Here is a 22,698-nt window from a genome sequence, read left to right on the forward strand (position 1 = left end):
TGAATACAAAAGTTTGAGGATCGATTACGGAGCCCATGAGATCTGATAAGAGCTCCCGATCGCGAGAAGTTTGTTGGTCGATTTGGGAATCAATGAGCTCTGATGAGAGCTCCCGATCACAAAAGTTTTGTTGGTCGATCGGGGAGTCCATGAGCTCTGATAAGAGCTCCCGATCACAAAAGTTTGTTAGCCGATCGGAGAGTCCATGAACTCCGATAAGAGCTCCCGATAACAATACGTTTGTTGGTCGATCAGGGAGTTCATGAGCTCTGAAATGAGTTCCCGATCGCAAGAGGTTTGATGGTCAGTCGAGGAGTCAATGAGCTCTAGTAAGAGCTCCCGATAGCAAGAGGTTTGTTGGTCGATTGGGGAGTCAATGAGCTCTCATAAGAGCTTCCGGTCACAAAAGTTTGTTGGTCGATCGGGGAGTTTATGAGCTGTGATAAGTGCTCCCGATCATAAAAGTTTTTCGGTCGATCAGGGAGTCCATGAGCTGTGATAAGAGTTCCCGATCGCAAGAAGTTACGAGGTCGATTGGGGAATCCTTGAGCTCTGATTAGAACTTCCGATCGAAAGAAGTTTGTTGGTAGATTAAGGAGTCAATAAACTCTGATAAGCTATGAAGTTAATGAGTGAAAATATCAAGTTCAGTCACGTCAGTCCACCCAATAATGGAACAGCTGTGTCCCAAATCTAGTGACCATGACCAACCTCCTTTTTAAACATGCTTTTCTCTTGAGCTATCGAGTCAACAATATCTGCCGTTTATTCTTTTTTCTATGAACTAAGAAAATTAGCAGCACCACATCAACAATTGACCCACATTGATTATGATCGTTCTCTTTCATTGCAAATCGATACGAAATAATAATTTAAAAGGCAGTTTTTATTATATTTTATAAAACCAAGTTCATCTTGGTTTCCTTAGCAAACACTGCGACAGTTCAACCGACCGCATTTATCCCACATTTAATGACTGCAAAAGTTAAAAAACGATTTTAACACTTGGTTGAGTAGTTTTGGAGATATTGCGAAAACCGTTCCTGAACCATAAATATTGATACTTCCAAATGTACCCCCACCCCCTTAAAAATCAGTGTGCAGCAAGTCACTGACCCCGCAAATTGTGACTATGACTAACACAACGATGATCTCTGGGTATCAGCCTATCGTAATCCCTTGTCAAACCTTTTGTGTAACGGGGGTGATGCGTAGTGCCTTTTTTGAGATTCTTCTCCTCGACTATAGACCACAAATACTAACTTCTTACTAACCAAGCGTGAGGGCCGCACTGGGGAATATAAGCCCGAGGTCGTGGCAGTACGGACCGAGCGCAGCGACGTCCGCATAAAAACGATCGAGGGCCACTATTCCGCTGTGCAGCTCTAGCAAACGAGGTTAGTAAATAGTTTATTTCATGGCACGTGGACCAAACTTGATAATTTTTGATTGACTGGTTTTCGCGAACAACTATACACGGCTTATGACCGTTTCTGCACGTATGGTAAAATCCTGACCAAGTAAGAACAATCAAAACGCTTGGATTGACCTCGGAACTACCTTACGTACCAAATAATAATAAGTAATAACAGTAAGGCCTGCTGCATGGCCGTGGCACACAGGTTAAGTTTAAGAGTTGCTGTAAATGTTATCGCAAAGATTTACTATGACCCATGGTGATTAAAACGGTCGCAGCCTGGTGTGCTGAGACTGGGGACTACCAAGCAAACAGTTTCTACGGTGACGATATCAATATAATACCAATCAGGCAAGTGGTGAGTATTAAGGAAAATTTCAAGTGTGATGCCTGAGTTGATAAATGAGAGAGTAGGGGGGAATAGATCCCGAAGAACCCTGCGCGAACCTTCCGACACATCCTTTAAACATAGATAGGTATAGGTTTAGCGCCAGGGTAAGGTAACCCTCCCTGTGAGGAATAAGCAAGTAGTTGACTCTCAACTCGAAACAGCTGTGAGAGACTTAAAGAAAGTGCCACATATTTCTCGTTCTTTCACCAACATAACTCTAAACTGCTGCAATTGTTTAATGAATTGAATGTGACTCTTTCGATCGATAATTGTTGGATGGAATTGTGTCGGGGTTATTCGATCAGAGTTCAGCATTTTCCTTTTATGAAAAACAGTATACTAAATCTAGCCAACCTCTTTGGAAAGAGACAAGACGGCGAAAGACACAATACTTTAACTTCAAAAAATCCACTAACTGATAAATCTCGAGGTCCATTAATTTATTTAAACCTAAGGCCCTTGTAAGAATATAAGAGGCAGCCTGTATAAGTTTCATTTATTAGCAGACTTTTACATCTAACTGTTTGCCCTTACCTTAGATCTAAGGCACCAAGCCAATGCAGCTCCCAGTCTCCCATTCCTCAACGCGTTCATGCTCATAGTCTTACAAATGGACTGAGCTAAAAGTATACAGATAAAACAAAACGTGAATCAGAACAACGTAACACTACTCACAAAACCCGTTCAGATGGTTTAACGGGTAACACTCGTTTTCCATAAAATGGTGTCTAAGATGATAATCGATCGTGAGTAGCGAAGCTCTCGCGACGCGAGAAGTGCGCGCACAGCGTTGGCCCAGAACTAAGAAGAGTTAGCGGATTATTTTAGAACTGTTTTCGAGAGAAATTTACTCCCTGTTCTAAAAAAATTGTTTTTCAACTCTTGCTTTTCCTTTGAAGTTTACGCTTTGTTTTTCATCTCTAATTTCATTTTGGAACAATACCTTACTTGAAAATAAAAACCAACCTCACCCAAGAACCTTGCGCCTCCGCCCACTCTTTACTTTACGGTTGTTTTCCAATTTGAAAATGTGCTTAGAAGGAGTTCCCATGACTGTTTTCGATTAATTTGTGGTGTTTTGCAGCGTTCTGTTGTGCTAACTACGTCTGTCATTAATTTGTACTTAATTACTTCGACCTTCGACCATTTTTATTTCATATTTTGCTCTCATTGTTTACGTCTTTATCAAGAGTTCTTATTTTCGCCTTCTTCCCATTTAAAACCTTAACCACATTATGCATATTCTCCATACATTTCCTAGGTTCTAACAAGGAGAGTTTGTAAAACCATCAAGAGCTAAAGCATTTGATTCATTGTGATAACTTGCGCCTGATTACTTTCGCCTGCACCCAGCCCTTATTTCGAGCTAAACCCTTCCCAATTTAAAAAAAGCTGTGCTCAGTGGAATGCTCTTGATATCTCTTTAAAAATACATTTAAACAACTTTGAGATAAAAAAAAAGTCGCAACAGGAAAAGTTTTGAAAGCCAACCATCCACGCGTAAGCCCTTTCTAACAGGTCCCTTTATGAATTGATAAAGGGGTCACGTTTCTGAAGAAATTGTGGTGCTGCGTCGGTGAGAGATTTTAACAGGGTAATTTAGTATTATCAGCCGAGTTAATTACGTAAATTAGCCACCCTAAAGATTTTACAAGCTGACGTTTCGAGCCTCAGCCCTACGTAAGAGCGCAACAACTCTAAGCCACGCCCGTGTGCTTCGATGTTTTTGATTGGTACGTGGGTGTTAGTAGAAGAACATAAATAACCAGTACTCCATATCCTTTGCCAACTTTATGAACTGGATTACGAGACATTTCGAACCAACACTTCAATATTTTACCGAAGCTGTGGAAAATGAGTGCAACCGTAAAACATACATTTTCTACGTTTATGGAGAAGAAACGCCCAAAGCGAACGCGGAAATACGGACAATCAGATCCCGAGATGACAATACCGGAAGAGATATTTAAGTACCTTCCTAGCGATGTGCAAGAGGCTATGTCTACACTGACGGCTGAAAAACAGTACTCCCTGTACCTGGATATTTTCAAACCTCTGGATTTCTACGAGCTATTGTTCAAGCACATCGAGTTACAAAATAAAATGAACAGTTAAGAGAACTGAAGAGGAATGGCTTGTTAACCCAGGCGAAGTAATGACGTAGCTGAGAGTGTCGTCGGCGGACAAGTCTATACTCTATATCTAAAGTCAAATTCAATGTTGTACTTTTTCTATGACGCTCACGAGCCTGCAAGACGTTTTTGATTTGCAAGAATAAAGAAGTACGGTTTTTCAAAGTGAAAGTAATCCGTTTAAATTTCTCTATACCCTCTATACTTACTATATAAGTTTTAAAACATAGACCTTAACCAAAGATATCTCTCGGTTTCTGCTATCCGAAAAGGGGAAAATACATTGAACTATGAGAAAAGGATCATATTAGAAAAAGTCAAAGTACGTGAAATTAAGAAGAAAATTGACTAACAGTAGCATTTTACTCCATGTTAAGTTTGTTCACAGGGTCGGATTATGTCGTAAAGTATAGGTTGTTTACTGATCGGGAGTCCATGAGCTCTGATATGAGCTCCCGATCGTGAGAAGTGTGTTGGTCGATTAGGGAGTCAATGAGCTATGATAACAGCTTCCAATCACAAAATTTTGTTGGTCGATCGGGGAGACCATGAGCTCTGATAAGAGCTACCGATCGCAATAGGTTTATTGGTCGATTGGGGAGGCAATGAGCTCTGAAAAGTGCTCCCGATCACAAAATTGTCTTGTTAACTCGGGGAGTCATAGAGCTCTGATAAGAGCTCCCGATCGCAAGAAGTTTCCTGCTCGATCGGGGAGTCAGTGAGCTCTAATAAGAGCTCCCGGTCGCAAAAGTTTGTTGGTGGATCGGGGAGACCATGAGCTCTGATTAGAGCTGACGATGGTAATGGGTTTATCGGTCGATTGAGGAGGCAATGAGCTCTGAGGAGAACTCCCGATCACAAAAGTTTGTTGGTCGCCATACCAATGCAGCTCCCAGTCTCCCATTCCTCAATGCGATCATGATTATAGACTTAAAAATGGACTGAGCTTAAAGTATACAGATAAATCGTGAATCAGAACTACGTAACACCACTCACAAAAAACCCGTCCAGGTAGCTTAACGACTATCGCTCGTTGTTTATAAAATAGTGTCTAAGTTAATAATCGATCGTGAATAGCTGAGCTCGCGCGACGCGACAAATACGCGCTCAGCGTAGGCCTAGGACTGAGAAGAGTTGGTAACACATCACAAGCCAAGAAAATTTGGCTATGACACCATAACGCACGTCCGTCTGTAAGCCCGTCCGTGCCTTCGATGATTCAAATATAATTCTTCACTTCAAAAGCGACTAAGAAACGGCAAAATCAATAAAAGTGAACTTCGTTTATTGAAGCGAACTACACAATTAAACTATTCAATTGAAGCAAACTACGTTTATTTACTTTTTAATGTTAAGCAGCATGGAAAGTTCTAAGCCACAATGGACCGCAATTTTAAAATGTAATTCCGCAGCACAAAAATTCGCCAATCCCTAATCCTCAATCAGTCCTAACCCTTAACCTTACAAAATCCTCACTAACCTTACCAAATTTTGTTTTCATTGCTAACGTCTTTATCAAAAGTTCTTATTTCTGCCTTCTTGACCCTTTAAACCCCAACATCATCATGCGTATCCTCCATACTGTTCTCTACACATTTCTTAGGTTCTAACATGAAGAATTTGTAAAACCAACGAGAGCTTCTTTAGTTGCTAGTTATTTCCTATATTCTCGAGACTAAAGCATTCGATTAATTGCGATAACTGCGTCATTTAACTTGCGGCTGATTACTTTCGCCTCCACCCAAATTTCGAAAAAAGCTATGCTCAGTTGAGTGCTGTTGATATCTTTCTAAAATAGATTTAAAGAACTTTCAGATTCAAAGAAAAGGTCGCACCCTGGAAAGTTTTGAAAGCCAACCATCCACAAGTAGGCCCTGTCTAACAGGCCCTTTATGAATCGCCGCAACGAACCGCAACTTTAACTTGATTTCCGCATGTTCAAAAAATTGATAATCGCCAATCAGTCCCTACACTAAACCTTAACAAATCCACACTAAATTTTTATGGACATAGAAGTACATTAGACATAAATTCCACTTTCCGGTTTTTGACTTTTTCTATTTTAATAGTTCGATTCAAAATTGTAATCGAGCGTTGTTTTCCAACTGATGTGAATTTTGAAGCTGTCTTTGTGTTGTTTTCAACTTTTCTTGCCCCTCCTGGGCTAAATTCATCTGCATATAAGGACGGCTGTTTACATATCAGTGTTGTTTGTCTAGTTTCGTTAGTTTCCTGAACCATACCTTATTTGGAGATATTAATTAACTTCCTAATTACTGAAAAATCAACGGATTATTTGAGGACTGTTCTCAAAGTGATTTGCTCCTTGTTCTGTGAAAAATACTGTTTTTAAAGTCTTAGTTTTCCTTTGATGTTTACGCTTTGTTTTTCATCCTTAATTTTACTTGAGAACAACACCTTACTTGGAAATGAAAATCAACACTACCCAGGAAACCTTCGCCTCCGACAACTCTTTACTCCAAGGTTGTTTTCCCATTTGAAAATGTGCCGACAAGGAGTTTCTATAACTGTTTTCGTACTGAACCGATTGATTTCTGGTGTTTTGCAATATTCCGTTGTGCTAATTTGTACTTAATTGCTCTGACCTAGCCCACTTTTATCTCCAATTTTGTTATCAAGAGTTCTTATTTCCAACTTCTTAAACCCTAACATCAGTATGTATATTCTCCTTACTGTTCTCCATACATTTCCCAGGTCCTTATAAAGAGAATTTGTAAAACCATCGAGAGCTTCTTTAGTTGCTGGTTATTTTTTATGTTCTCGAGACTTAAACGCTTAATTCATTGTGATACTTGCGTTATTTAACTTGCGGCTGATTACTTTCGCCTCCACCCAGTCTTTATTTCCTAACTAAGCAAAGCAAACTTGGAAAAACACCTTTCCAACTTAGAAAAAGCTGTGCTCAGTTCAATGCCGTTGAAATCTCTCTAAAAAAGATTTAAAAGAAGAACTTTCAGATCAAAACAAGCTTCGGAAATTAGCCACCATAGAAAGAGTTTAAAAGCTGACATTTCGAGCGTTAGCCCTTCGTCTGTTGCTTTGACGAAGGGCTAACGCTCAACAATTCTACGCCGCGCCCACTTATTTTTACTATTGGTTCCTAATCCTATTAGCAAAAGGAAGCTTTTAATTGGTGCGTTGTTGCTAGCAATAGGGATATAAATACCAAGTACTCCATATGCCTTGCCTATTTCATGAGAATTGATTACGAGACATTTCGAGCCAACACTTCAATATTTTACCGAAGCTGTGGAAAATGAGTGCAACCGTAAAACATACATTTTCTACGTCTATGGAGAAGAAACGCCCAGAGAGAACGCGGAAATATGGACAATCAGATCCCGAGATGACAATACCAGAAGAGATATTTAAGTACCTTCCTAACGATGTGCAAGAAGCTATGTCTACACTGACGACTGAAAAACAGCACTCCCTATACCTGGATATTTTCAAACCTCTGGATTTCTACGAACTGTTGTTTAAGAGCTTCGAGCCACAAAATAAATGAACAGTTTGGGGAACTGACGAAGAATGGCCAGGCGAAGTGATTAAGTAACTAAGAATGTCCTCGGTGGACGAGTCTATGAACTACATATTACCTCAAATATTCAATGCTGCACTTTTTCCATGACACTCACGAGAGTGCAGGAACTATTTGATTTGCAAGAATATAGAAGTACGGTTTTTCAAAGCGGTAGTAATCCTTTCAAACTTCTCTAAATCCCTGCCTTTGTGTAACTGTAATATTCGAGTATCATAACACTTGAAGATTTTAAATAAAAATTTCTCGAACTTTTTAAAACATAGACCTTAACCAATTATACCTTTCTTTGTCACTACGCTGGGATTTTTTTCTTTGTCCTGTGCTCTTTTTAGAGAGATATCAAAAGTATTTAACTGAACATAGCCTTTTTCCAAATTGGGAAGGATTTCCTTCATAGTTGCTTCGCTCAGTTTTAACTGGAAAGTTAAATTGAATCAACGGAAAATCTTCCTTAAACTACATTTCAAGGAAAAATAGAATTGTCAGAAACATGTTTTGAAGCTTCAATTAAATCAAGCATTGATTTTAATGTTAATTTAATCCGCGTAGAAAGTTAGTTGAACGAAGTAAATTTTTTCTGTAAACCATCATTGAAATACAAAAAGAATTGTCAATATCAATTTGGGAAGGTCTGAGTTTAAGTAAACACATCGCCTAAAGTAGTAGCAGTTGCACTTTGTTTCCTTTTTGCCATGTAAAGTTTGCTTTGATTGATTTTGTCATTTTTTAATCGCTTTTGAAGGCACGGACGGGCTTACAGACGGACGTGCGTTATGACGTCATAACCAAATTTTCTTGGCTTGATGTGTTACCAACTAAATTGGGATCTCTTATTAGAGTTCAACCAACAAACGTTTGTGATCGGTAGCTCTTATCGGAGCTCATTCTTTCCCCTATCGACCAACAAACCTTTTGCGACCGGAAGCTCTTATTAGAGCTCATTGACTGCCCGATCACCAAGAAAACTTCCTGCGATCGAGAGCTCTTATCAGAGCTATATGACTCTCTCAGTGAGCGACCAACAAACCTTTGTGATCCGAAGCTCTTTTTGGAGCTCAATGCCTCCCCAATCGACCAACAAACTTATTACGATCGGGAGCTCTTATCAGAGGTTATGGATTCGGCGATCGACCGACAAACTTTTCTGATCGGGAGCTCTTATCAGAGCTCATTGACTCCCTAATCGACCAAGACGAAAAACATATAAACAACCTTCATTTCATTTTTACTGTTAAGCAGTATGGAAAGTTCTTAGCCACAACGAACCGCAATTTTAAACGTATTTCCGCAGCACAAAAAATCGCCAATCCCCAATCTGTCCTAACCCTGAACCTTACCAAATCCCCATTAAATTCGCATGGACATGGAAGTACATTAGACATAAATTTCACAATTTCAGGCTTTTAGGGCTCTATTTCTCTATTTCAATTTAAAATTGAAATCGAGCATTGCTTTGTAACAAATGTGAATTTTGAAGATGTCTCTGTGTTGTTTCTCACTTTTTTTGGCCCCTCTCAGGATCATCTGCAGGAAAGTACGGCTGTTTACCTGTCAGTTTTGTCTGTCAAGTCGCGCTAGTTCCTGAACCATACCTTATTTGGAGATACTAATTAGCTTCCTAAAATTATTGAAAAATCAACGGATTATTTGAGAACTGTTTTCAGGAGTGATTTTCTCCTTGTTCTATAAAAAAACTGTTTTTCAACGTTTACTTTTCCTTTGATGTTTACGCTTTGTTTTTCATCTTCAAAATCATTTTGGAACAACACCTTATTTGAAAATAAAAATCAGTGTCACTAAGGAACTCTACGCCTCCGCCCACTCTTTACTTCAAGGTTGTTTTCCAATTAGTAAATGTAAAATATTCCGAACCCTACGCCTAGGCTTAGCTAATGCGGAATAATGATGGTCACTATTTTGAATTCGTTGTGGGTCGTTAAAGCAGTCGTAAATTAGGTTCTCGCAAGAGTAGAAAAACATCAATGGAGCACAAGTAATTGCAAATTGACAAATCAGGGCTTTTTTTTCAGAGATGCACAAATCGTAACGCAGCCTATTAACGTTCATTACGCATATCTCTTGGAAGATCTTACTAATAGAACATTAATATAACTGCATACTGCCTCAAGCAGCAATGTCGAAAGTGTCGTGTGAGTTAATATGATAAGAAAAGATGGTACATTTTGAGCTCCATAATGGAATGGAGAAAGATGCCTTTCTTTCGTTTCGTCATGAGCATCGGACAAAGAAAAACTCCCAGCCTAGAAACACGACGCAAAAACATGATAACTACATTCATTTCCCTTTTAATGTTAAGCAGCATGGAAAGTTCTAAGCCTCATCGGAGGGCGATTTTAAATTTATTTAATCGCCAATCAGTCCCTACACTACACCTTAACAAATCCACACTAAATTTTTATTGGCATAGAAGTACATTAGACATAAATTTCACTTTCAGGTTTTTTTCTTTATCTACTTTAATAGTTCAATTCAAAATTGTAATCGAGCGTTGTTTTCCAACCGACGTGAATTTCGAAGCTGTCTGTGTTGTTTTCAACTTTTCCCTTGGCCCCTTCTGGGCTAATTTCATCTGCATATAAGGACGGCTGTTTACAAAACCTTACCAAATCCCCACTACATTCGCATGAACATGGAAGTGCAATAGACATAAATTTCACAATTTCAGGCTTTTCAGGCTCTATTTCTCTATTTCAATTTAAAATTGAAATCGAGCATTGCTTTGTAACAAATGTGAATTTTGAAGATGTCTCTGTGTTTGAAGAGTTTAGATATATGAAAATTCACATATTTGCACTCCGGTGGAGAGATGAAATTAGAAGATCCTCGCAGCTAAGAACACTACTGAAACTAGTAGTTGTAAATAGGACCTGAAAAAAATTTTTTTTTTGGCCCGTACGGGATATGAACCCATGACCTCTGCGATACCGGTGCAGCGCTCTACCAATTGAGCTAACAAGCCAACTGGGAGCTGGTCAATGAATTGGGTACAAATAAACATCCAAGTGAATGAAGAATTTAGATATATGAAAATTCACATATTTGCACTGCGGTGGAGAGATGAAATTAGAAGATCCTCGCAGCTAAGAACACTACTGAAACTAGTAGTTGTAAATAGGACCTGAAAACCTGTTTCTCACTTTTTTTGGCCCCTCCCAGGATCATCTGCAAGAAAGGACGGCTGTTAACATGTCAGTGTTGTGTGTCAAGTCGCGCTAGTTCCTGGACCATACCTTATTTGGAGATACTAATTAGCTTCCCAATTATTAAAAAATCAACGGATTATTTGCGAACTGTTTTCAACGTTTACTTTTCCTTTGATGTTTACGCTTTGTTTTTCACCTCTAGAATCATTTTGGAACAATACCTTATTTGGAAATAAAATCAATGTCACTAAGGAACTCTACGCCTCCGCCCACTCCTTACTTCAAGGTTGTTTTCCAATTAGTAAATGTGCTGAAAAGGAGTTCCCACAATCGGAAGTGGGGAATAAGATATTCCGAGTCTTACGCTTACTTTTCTTGCCCTCCTGGGCTAATTTCATCTGCATATAAGGACGGCTGTTTACATGTCAAGCGTTGTTTGTCTCGTTAGTTTTCTGGACCATACCTTATTTGAGGATACTAATTAACTTTCTAAGTGTTGAAAAATCAACGGATTATTTGAGAACTGCTTTCAAGCGTGATTTGATCCTTGTTCTTCAAAGAGATGGTTATTTATGATTTATAAGGTTGTTATTCATCTCTAATTTTATTCAATAACAATATCTTACTTAGAAATAAAAACAATCTTCACCCTACAACTCTACGCCAGGCCTAATACTTGGATATTTTCAGTATTCGCTCTTAATCCTATCAGCAAAAGAAAGCTTTTGATTGGTGCGTTGGTGCTAGCAATAGGAATATAAATACCCAGTACTCCATATCCTTTGCCAATTTCAGGAGAATTGATTACGAGACATTTCGAGCCAACACTTAAGTTGTGGAAAATGAGTTCAACCGCAGAACATACATTTTCTAAGTTTATGGAGAAGAAACGCCCAAAGAGAACGCGGAAATACGGACAACCAGATCCCGAGATGACAATATCGGAAGAGATATTTGAGTACCTTCCTAACGATGTGCAAGAGGCTATGTCTACACTGACGACTGAAAAACAGCACTCCCTATACCTGGATATTTTCAAACCTCTGGATTTTTACGAACTGTTGTTTCAGCGCTTCGAGCCACAAAACAAATGAACAGTTAGGCGAACTGACGAGGAATGGCTTGTTAAGCCAGGCGAAGTAATTACATAACTGAGATTATCATCAATGGACAAGTTTATGCGTTACATTAAGCTCAGATTCATTATTGTACTTTTTCCTTAATGATTAAGAGTGTTCTGTTGTTTGAGGCATAAAATAAATGAACAGTTTGGCGAACTGACGAGGAATGGCTTGTTAAGCCAGGCGAAGTAATTACGTAACTGAGATTATCATCAATGGACAAGTTTATGCGTTACATTTAAGCTCAGGTTCATTATTGTACTTTTTCCTTAATACTTAAGAGTGTTCTGTTGTTTGAGACACAAAATAAATGAACAGTTAGGCGAACTGACGAGGAATGGCTTGTTAAGCCAGGCGAAGAATTATGTAACTTAGAATGTCGTCAATAGACAAGCCTATACACTATATCTAACCTCAAATATTCGATGTTGTACTTTTTCCATGACGCTCACGAGCGTGCATGAATTTTTTGATTTACAAGAATAAAAAAGTACGGTTTTCAAAGCGGTAGCAATCCGTTCAAACTTCTCTATACCCCCTGTCTTCGTGTAATTCGAGTAATATACAGATTTAGGCAAGCCTAAAAGCGGAGCTCGCATTTTTTTTTCCCGCACGTCTCTTCAACAAAATTAAAGCCCCTACTATGGATAAAGTGCGTGGTAATACAGGGATTAGGAAGGTTTAACAGGCAAATGAGCCTATGGCCCCTACCATTGGAAAGTTATAGGCCATTTATAAAACGTTTGGGCCATTAGGGTAAATAAATGGGCTAGTAAAAATTTTAACAAAGGTTTATTGCTTGTGTATTACAGTCTATACCTATGAACCATCTGTTTCGTCCGTTTCACGGTCGTTTTCGCTCACAGTACCACGATTCTGCTCCGCTGTTGTGTTGAAAAATGTAGACAACGTTCTGTGCGAGCTGTCCAATCTCAAGATTTTTTTCGGAGGCATGAGGCTAATCGATGCAAATACATTCAAAGCGACGAAAACGCTCGAACTCTGCCCGAAAACGAAAGCACATGGAACTCCGAGCAATAGCCTCGTTTGCATGCAAAGTCCGAGTTCAGGATCTGGGAACAAGAATGAAGCGAGCGTGATCAAACGAGCGAAGGCACCGTAGTTTTTCGCTTGTTTATGTCTCACCAAAGTGAAACTTTTACAAATTAAAATCCTTTTCACAAAATAGTTTATATTTCACTAGCTTTGTGCGGTCAGGGCGCATCACAGGCCCGGTAAGTATTTTTATAATGGGCCATTTCGTAGCTTTATGCGCCATACGCGCATGGCGCACGGCCTTCCTAATCCCTGGGTAATATAAATGGATTTTCATTCGCAACTTCTCCGTGTCCGTGTAGAGGACTGATTATTAGATAGTGCCCGTGGTACAGTTGCGTGGCCGCGCATGCTAAAAGTAGCACCTTGTACAGTCGGTCGTGCGGTTGTACGGTCGTACATCCAAATTTTTTCGGCTTGATGGGTTACTACTATTTTGTATAATTATGGGGCTACGCTCTGCGAGCTCCGCTATCATAACGCTTAAAGATTCTAAATAAAAACTTCTCGAAGTTTTAAAATATAGACCTTAACCAAAGATATCTTTCGGTTTCCGTTCTCCGAAAAAGAAAAAAATACATTGAACTAGGAGAAAAGGATCATATAAGTAAAAGTCAAAGTACGCGAGATTACGTAGAAAATTGACCAACAGTAGCATTATACTCCATGTGGAGTCTGTTTAGAGGGTAAGATTATGTCGTAAAGTCTAGGTTGTTTCCCGAAAAATGTAATGTGACAAGTAACCACGAAGTTGTATCGGGAAACATCGATTAAACACAAGTTCTAAATCAAGAAGAACTTCCTTCGCCAAAAGACCAACGATGGTCGTTCAAATATGCTTTTTGTAGATGTTTGCGAAATCGTACGAGGCAGCAAAAACTAGCCCTTCCACTGAAACTAAAGCTACAGTTTTAACTTCGAGTTTAGCCTTTTGGCGATGATGTCATGACTTTATTTTGTATCCGTAATGTCAAATCCCAGCCTACCGCATATAATTGCATCTTTTCGAATGTCGTTGGGCAACTAAAACCAATTTATCGCAAAAGGCACTTAGAACAAATAAAATTATCTAAAGGGGCCACTGAAAACGCAAACTTACAGCTGCGAGCTGTTATAAAAGCGGGAAAAACAACGAGGGCGGCTCCTAATCCCTCCCTCTGCTTTTCTCTTGCCTATCATTCACCCTCTCAAGAGACATTTGGCATTTTCCTCTGCTTTACAATTTCAACACGATGGATTTTGGACTGAGCGCTCGCTCGCTAAAAATATGGCTGTACTGCAGTCAACACTTCTCTACAACCTAGAAAATTCGTCAATAAAACTAATTATTTGTACTTAGACCTCGTATAGCCTCAACACTCGACTACAAAACTAATGCACTCGAGAAAGTAGTCTTATATCCCATTCACACCAGCAAAGCAAGTTTAGTTTAACCAGGTTTACCTGAATGAAAATCAGCCACAGAATAGTGAAAAACTGAATTTCCGTAAGTCAAGTAATCGTAAACTTGTACTTTCAAAGAGCCAAATTGAAACTTTAAAAAGCTCCTAAGAAGTTCAACAAAACAGCTTTAACCATGTTTAGGTCATAAGAGAAGGTATAATCACAGCCATGAAGAGTAACAGTAATCTAAATCCTAAAATCAAGCTTTCGGAGTTAAAGGTGACTAGAAAGTAACAATTCGATAACTTAATTCGCGCCAAAGCATGTAAAATACTTTGAAAATGAAACGAGTGCTTTCAAAATTTCCTTCGTGTTACCTTATTCACCTTGTGGGACTAAGTGTTATCTTCGCCCGCTGTTACAATTCCCTTCTACTTCCTTTTATCCTCAAAAACTGCACGTTTTGGGAATGCATTGAACGTCCCTTTGTTACCAATTACTCTAGGCATCACTGACTGTAGATTTTATCCATGTTTCTAATCTTTCTATCATTCCCTTAGATGGGATATAAATATCAGAAGAGCTCGATTCAAATTACGATCCTTCCGCCGTTTTGGATTACATCCTACCTCACGTGCCGCACAGCCTGATGCTTATTTGCGCGGAACCTGATGCTCACGCGCGTATAAGCTGTCTCGCGCGATCGTCCCGTGCGCAAGCTGCAAAGCGTGCGTATTCAAAGCTCTCCTCTCTGACAACTGTTTCAAGTATCAAAAAAAATGAACGATAAATACAATGATTTCAAATCTTCACCAAATTTCCGTTTTGTAAATGTAATACACTGCCTGCAACGAATTCTTTGTAGCTAATTACTGTAACCTCTGCCTAAAGTATTTTTAGAATTTTTTCATTGTGTGATCTCCACTAAATTTTATTTCTTCATCAACCTTTATAAAGCTATTTCAGTATTCGCCGATCACCCATTTTGAGAGCGTTTTGTGAGTTTGCTGTGTCAAATGCGTTATTTCATTTTCAGTTAATATCCCTTCGATATACTTCTGATTAAAGAGACCTTCCGCGCATAATTATTGCCGTGTTGTTTTCCAAGTTTCCAACTTGTTCATACCACTCTTGCAGTCAAACGTTTGATTTGAGTTTTTCCAGTGCCGTTGAGCTAACTGCGTAACTTTATTTATTCTTCATTACTGTAGCCTCCGTCAAATCTTTATTTCAAGGTTTTTTCTAATCTTTTATTGTGTTGATTCAGATTTTTAATAACAGCTTTCATAACCAAACAATTATTTTGAGTTCGTTTGGTGATGTTCTATTCTGCTGGCTGTTAAGTCAATTTGTAATAAATTACTGCGACCTAAGACCAATCTTCCTCTCATTTTTTTTTATTATTCAAACCGTGTTTATCAAGATTTCTAATTACAATTTTTGTAGCCAAAAGAATAAAATTGAGAATGTTCTGCCATGTTCCATTCTGCTGGCTGCGTAAGAGAACTTGTAATAAAATACTGCGAGGAAGTCAAATCTTTACTTTATTTCTTTACTTTTTTTATTCAAACTGTGTTTATCACGACTTCTTAATACAGCTTTCGTAACCAAACATTTAATTTGAGAATGTTCTGCAATGTTGTTACCTCGCAATTAATTACCGCGACCAACGCCTAATCATTAATTCAATTTTTTTCTTTATTTGAACCCTGTTCATCAAGAGTTCTAATTACTGCCCTCGTAACGATACGACCGATTTGAGATGTCTGTTGTGGTAACAGCGTCATTTAAATTGCGACTAATTGCTGTCGCCTCCACCCATTCTTTATTTCAAGGTTGTTTTTCAATTTGAAAAAGTACCGACCGTAAGTTCCAGGAACTGTTCTCATACCGAAACGACTAATTTGAGAATGTTTTGCAATGTTGTTACCTCGCAATTATTACCGCGACCAACGCCCAATCATTAATTCAAATTTTTTCTTTATTTGAACCCTGTTTATCAAGAGTTCTAAATACTGCCCTCGTAACGATACGACCGATTTGAGATGTCTGTTGTGGTAACAGCGTCATTTAAATCGCGACTAATTGCTGTCGCCTCCACCCATTCTTTATTTCAAGGTTGTTTTTCAATTTGAAAAAGTACCGACCGTAAGTTCCAGGAACTGTTCTCGTACCGAGACGACCAATTTGAGAATGTTTTGCAATGTTGTTACCTCGCAATTTATTACCGCGACCAACGCCCAATCATTAATTCAAATTTTTTCTTTATTTGAACCCTGTTTATCAAGAGTTCTAATTACTGCCCTCGTAACGATACGACCGATTTGAGATGTCTGTTGTGGTAATAACGTCATTTAAATTGCGACTAATTGCCGTCGCCTCCACCCATTCTTTATTTCAAGGTTGTTTTTCAATTTGAAAAAGTACCGAACGTAAGTTCCAGGAACTGTTATCGTACCGAAACGACAAATTTGATGTTTTGCAATGTTTTGTGGTGCCAACTGCGTCATTTAACTCGTTTTCACATTACTCTGACCGGCGGCCAATGTTTAATTTACGGTTGTTTTTCAACCTGAAATTTTGTTGCAGTTCCAATAACTGCTCAAGCACAGAAATAATTAATTCGATATGTTTTACAATGTTTTGTTGTGCTAACTGCGTCATTTAATTTGTACTTAATTACTTTGTCCTACGCTCAGTCTGTTTTAAAGTCGTGTTTTTCATTTCCACGGCGATTATCGAGAGTCCTAATTCCAATAACTGTTCTAGCACCTAGCAACTAATTTGTGATGTTTCGCAATGTTTTGTTGTGCTACCTACATCTGTCTCTAATTTGTACTTAATTACTATGAATTAATCTGACCTACGCCTACTTTTATTTTTTTGAAAGTTTTTTTCCATTGCCAACGTCTTTATCAAGAGTTCTCATTTCCACTCTAACATCATTAGACACATTCTCCATACTGTTCTTTATACATTTTCTAGGTTCTAACAAGGAGAATTTGAAAACCCATCAAGAGCCTCGTTGGTTTTTGATCATTTCTTTTAATTCCCTTAACTTAAACATTTGATTCAGGGGTTAGATTGTGAGGAGAAATTAGAACCTTGTCACTCGTAGGCATTTAACTGTTAAACGAACGCTTCATTTGAGAATTTTTAATAGTGTGGTCTATGGTGCTCACTATGTTATTCAATTTCTCGTTTCTTGGGGTGACCTTGGCCCAGTCCTAATTTGAAGGTTGTTTTCCGATTTACTTTGTGTTGAACCATAGTTCTACATACTGTTCTCGTACAGCAACTACTAACTTGCGAGTTTTTTTGCAATCTTCTGTTATGTTAACTACGTAAATAACTTTATTCTCTATCACTCTGATCTACGCCCAGTCCTTAGTTAAAGGCTGTTTTTCAATTTACATTGGATTGAACCACAGTTCTAATTACTCTTCTCGTGGCGAAATGTCTAATTTGCGAGTGTTTTTCAATGTTCTAATGTGGTGACTACGTTATTCACTTCGTTTTTAATTACTTTGACCAACGTCCCGATCTTATTTTCAAGGTTGTTTTGTTTTTTTCCCTTTCCAGAGTGTTTAGCAAGAGTTCCTGTTTCCGCCATCTTAACTAAACGGCTAATTTCAGTTTGGCCGATCAACGCCCTGTCATTATTTCAAGGTTGTTTTTCAATTTGTTTTTCACTCTGTGTTTAACAGTAGTTCTAATCTGTGCTCTGATAACCAAACGTCTAATTTGGTGTTCTGTAATATTATATCGTGCTCACCGCGAGAGTTAATTTTTCCCTAATTCTAGTGATTTAGGTTTAACAGCAGTTAAAATCAATTAAATTAATTACTGATTAAAATTAATAATGCTCTTACCCGTATGCAGAGAAGATGAGTAGACGTGGCCTAGCCTGCTTAGCAGTGTCTTATTTTGCTAACTGTGCGAGTTGAGTTGTAGTTTATTACTGTAACCTCTCCCTCATATATACGGTAGCGTTGTTATTGAGCATTACGTCCATTAAGTAAATTGCCGTTTTCTTTACGGACTGTCCATTTTAAGAACCGTTCTATATTGGTTGATGCGTAGTTTTGAGAATGTTTCGCAATAGCTTTGCCACTACCGACGTCATTTAATTTGCTCTCATCTTCTGCAATGTTGTAGCGCTATTTTTGACATATAGTTAAGTTAAATAGCGTGAAGTTCCCATAAAAATTTCTCATAAATAGCGTAAAGTTTCTGATAAGACCTCTCTCTGACAGTCTCCACTCCCGGGGTAGGAGTATAAAGTTTCTCATAAGAACCCTCCGTGACAAAATTAAACACAAAAATAATAAAAAAAATCTCACGATGAATTTCCCCGTCATTACGACAAAACTTTTTTCATAGCCTGGCTAACGTGTCATACCTTGCGCAAGCATTTCCAAGTCTTCGCACAGCCTGAGCACTTTCATGGCTTTCTTGTCCGTCTCAAGAGGTAGATGCTCAATGTACTCTTCAAGGTGCGCCCTACAACAGTAATAATCGAAATAGTAATAAAGATATTATAATAATAGGGGTTAGTAAAGTGCTTTCGATCTAGCTTAAGAATGGATACTTTTGTCTTAGCATAACAAAATCCAGCTTATAGTTAAGCTCAGCTCAGTTTGTCTTTACACCCAACTAGTATCTGGGAGGCCTGGGCTCGAATCGCGTCGAAGCCGGAATTTCCCCAGACTCCTTTTCTACAATTGCTAAACTGCAGCTCTCTTGCGAGGATCACTGCTTAACCTTTTAACTCCCATGAGTGACCAAGACAGAATTTCTCCTTGCAAAATAAATACAATATCAAGTATGCAAGTAATGAGAACAAAGAAAAATATCTGTCAAGGGATTATTAGTTGATCCACTACCAAATTCTCTGAACTAACATCACATGGACTGTATGGCAGACGGTAAGGAGAATTACTAATGAGATTTGGGAGTGACAGGGTTAATTTGATTTTAATCCTCAGGTCAAATGAAATCTATTTCTTTCCAAATTGAATAAGTGTGTTTTAAATGAATTACAAGGCAACGAAAATTATCTGGAGCACTTAACGAAAACCAAACGAAAATAAATCTGATTAAGAAGCTCACCTTCCGTAAACCGGACACTGCAGAAGGTAGTCCACTGCAACTCTCCAAAGGCTTCAAAAAAGACAATAATTTAGAGTTTTGACTTCACACAAAGTATCTATATTCTTGTACGGTTCGAATCCCGTTGAAGCCCTGATTTTTTTCAGGCTTCTTCTTTCCAATTGCTTAAATTGGAAAATTTACTGCGATGATCACATTTCCACTTTCATCTACAACCGCAGTACAAATATGAATTATTTCATATAAACTCCACATCATTTCACTGCACGGGAAGATATGAACTCAATAAATTGACCTCGCTCCCAATGTGTGGCTTCATAGCTCAGTTGGTAGAGCATCGCACCGGTATCGCGGAGGTCACGGGTTCGAATCCCGTTGAAGCCCTGATTTTTTTTTTCAGGCTTCTTCTTTCCAATTGCTTAAATTGGAAAATTTACTGCGATGATCACATTTCCACTTTCATCTACAACCGCAGTACAAATATGAATTATTTCATATAAACTCCACATCATTTCACTGCACGGGAAGATATGAACTCAATAAATTGACCTCGCTCCCAATGTGTGGCTTCATAGCTCAGTTGGTAGAGCATCGCACCGGTATCGCGGAGGTCACGGGTTCGAATCCCGTTGAAGCCCTGATTTTTTTTTTCAGGCTTCTTCTTTCCAATTGCTTAAATTGGAAAATTTACTGCGATGATCACATTTCCACTTTCATCTACAACCGCAGTACAAATATGAATTATTTCATATAAACTCCACATTCTTGTACTTAGTTCATTAAAAATTGCACGTTGGGGGCTACCATGCTGCTTATGGAAAACAACCCATGGCTCGAGTGACTAGCATCTAATTTTTCTTTACAATATAACCTCTGAATCAAATTAAGCCCAAGAGAACAAAGAATATGATCACTACCTAGAGGGGCTCTTGATCGTTTAAAGAATTTCTCCTTGTTACTACCACAGGAAATGCGAAGAGAAAAGTGCGGAGAAAATGCATACTGATGTTGAATGTCAAACAAAATGTATTTTGAACGTGCCGATTAGAAAGTTGGATAGTGAAGAGTTTCAAACCCAGTAACCGGCGGTCTATCGCCGTCTATAAGATCTCCTAACACCATCTGCTTAGCTTACGAACAGGTCCTCGTGTTTGGGCTTCGCCTAACAGCTCCTTTTTTCGGAGACAGCCTCCTAATACACCACTGACAGCCACTTATGGAATAAGTTATTGAAACCCCTATGACTGGTGAACAACTCATTTTGCACAGTACTTGAAAACATAAAAATTTCTCCAGCAAAACCAGGAGAGTTCTTTTTTTCCTCTTAGAGGTCAAATTTAATTCGTGTCTCACCTGTGATGCGACATGAGGCTGGCGGAATACTCTAGGAGTAGGAACTCTCTCAGACTGATACTGTGGCTGAAAATTTTCCAGAAATATTTGAAGAAATTAGTACAGGTAATCGCATGGGGCCGAGTAAAATTAATCAAGGGCTCCTTAGAGCGACCTCATGTATGTCTCAGTTATTCAGTTAATTGGTGAGAATTTTGACCATTTGCCTTCTCCCTTGAATTTTGCGTGAAGTACCCTCAAATGACCAGTTGATTAAGCTATAATTATGCTTAATAACAACAGACACAAAAAGAAGTTTCAAGACAACGTTTACTGATTGAAGTCAGATAAATTGAGGGCTAAAGTGCAAAAAAAATGTCGGAGAGTGATTGCCGAATGAAGCTGAAAATTCAATCTGCGCCCAAGAAAATGATACAGTTTCAACGCGCGTTAAATTCTGACTAATTAGCACAGGTAACAACATGAATTCGAGAGCACTTTGGTGGTAATAAGCACGAGTAAATCAAAAAACAAAAACCACGAAAAATTACGTTGTTATTTGTTAATAAAAGATATGAAAAACGCATCACAGAAAGTCAAGACGGACGAAATTTTGGCTGCACACGCGCCATTTGTAATTTGCACTCGTGTTACAACTTTGCACTCGTGACGTAACTTTGTACCCGTGTTACATGAAAAATGCACTTGGTTTCAGCCAATCAGAAGTGCGTAATTTTTTCATTTATATCATTACAAACGAAACTAGGAGCAAAATGGCTCACAAAGTGAATATGTGACTAAAAGAAAGCTCAAATCCAACGAAATCTGTAAAACCTTGAAACATGGTAATCAGCTGCTAAATATGGCCAAACGACAGCCCAACAGATAAGCGAAAATCAACTTGAAGACAAGAATTAAAATCGCCTACGCGCCGCGACAATATAGTTCTATATCGATGGGACTGTTGTCATATTCGACTTTAGGACTTTGAGGCCCGCTTTCTTTCTAGTTGAGTATTCTTTCACGCATTTCCTCTTCGTCTGCGAGGTCTAAAATGTTGTTTTTTGATCAAGGATGGAGCAAAAGGAAGGAAAAGCAACCTCGATAATTTTAGTCTACGGACACCATTTTGAATTATGTTGAACACTCCATGTAATCAGAGAGTTCCACCTCTGTCTGACTATACGTCATACAATGAAGTAAAAATCAAAATCGCGCGTATTATCTGCAACTTGTGCGCAGATCTTCTTATCCCCAAACTTTTCAAATGTACAACACAAGGACTAGATTAAACTTGAAAGCTACGTTTCGGTGAAGTGAACTCACTTAAATTTGCCCGTCATCCAAACCTTTAGTTTGGTAACTCAGTTGAGTTCAAACCCCTGTCAAATCCTTCTCTCTGTTTCTGGAAGCTTTCGGCTGGAAGCTTTACAATTACCCACAGGCTTAATGTGACTTGTTATACCACAGGCAGTCCAAGCTCCGGCTGTGAGATAATCATCTGGCGAAATTATAAGGGTTTGTATGAGAATATTTACGATCGCTCTTAATAGTAAAAAAAATACAATCAAATTCTCAATAAAAATACCTCACCTTACTTCTACAGTGCATCGCTTGTTGTCTGACCGCTTACTATGTTGAAAAGAACCTATTTTAGCGAGTCATCCATCTCTAGGTTTACTACATAAGAGAAGCCCAGGGCTGCAAACTCCATTTCCGAACGCCGGATCCGAAAGGAAAAAATCCAAGCTCAAAATGACCGGACGACCACAAATCTAACGCAGAATCCCAGCACATATACTGTAGTTTCATTACAAACCCGATCTTCCCCGTGGAACCGACGCCGAGCCACAGTTTTCTTCAAAAATTTCCAGTTTAGACGTTTCTCACGGCCCGCGTACACATTTCTCGCCGGGAACACATCAGTTAATTGTTTAAAACCACGAGTGCCAAGTTCAACATAGTAAGTGGTTAGACAACAAGCGATACACTGTGGAAGTAAAATGAGGTATTTTTATTGAGAAT

At 38.7% G+C, this 22,698-nt stretch overlaps 1 protein-coding gene across 2 annotated transcripts in view; it reads right to left on the reverse strand.

The window, feature by feature from the left end:
• LOC113671163 (nuclear pore complex protein Nup85) overlaps nt 1-22,698 on the reverse strand; it is a 52,995-nt gene that overhangs the window by 20,024 nt on the left and 10,273 nt on the right. For both annotated transcript variants that reach the window (XM_027187375.2, XM_089184278.1), the window contains 4 exons: nt 20,695-20,760; nt 19,342-19,392; nt 18,632-18,732; nt 2,343-2,428 (listed from right to left, as the gene is read on the reverse strand). In XM_027187375.2, the coding sequence (XP_027043176.2) occupies nt 2,343-2,428; nt 18,632-18,732; nt 19,342-19,392; nt 20,695-20,760 (304 nt within the window). The remainder of the gene's footprint in view (nt 1-2,342; nt 2,429-18,631; nt 18,733-19,341; nt 19,393-20,694; nt 20,761-22,698) is intronic.

Source organism: Pocillopora damicornis, chromosome 10, assembly GCF_964200805.1.
Source record: "Pocillopora damicornis chromosome 10, jaPocDami1.2, whole genome shotgun sequence".
Taxonomy (NCBI): domain Eukaryota; kingdom Metazoa; phylum Cnidaria; class Anthozoa; order Scleractinia; family Pocilloporidae; genus Pocillopora; species Pocillopora damicornis.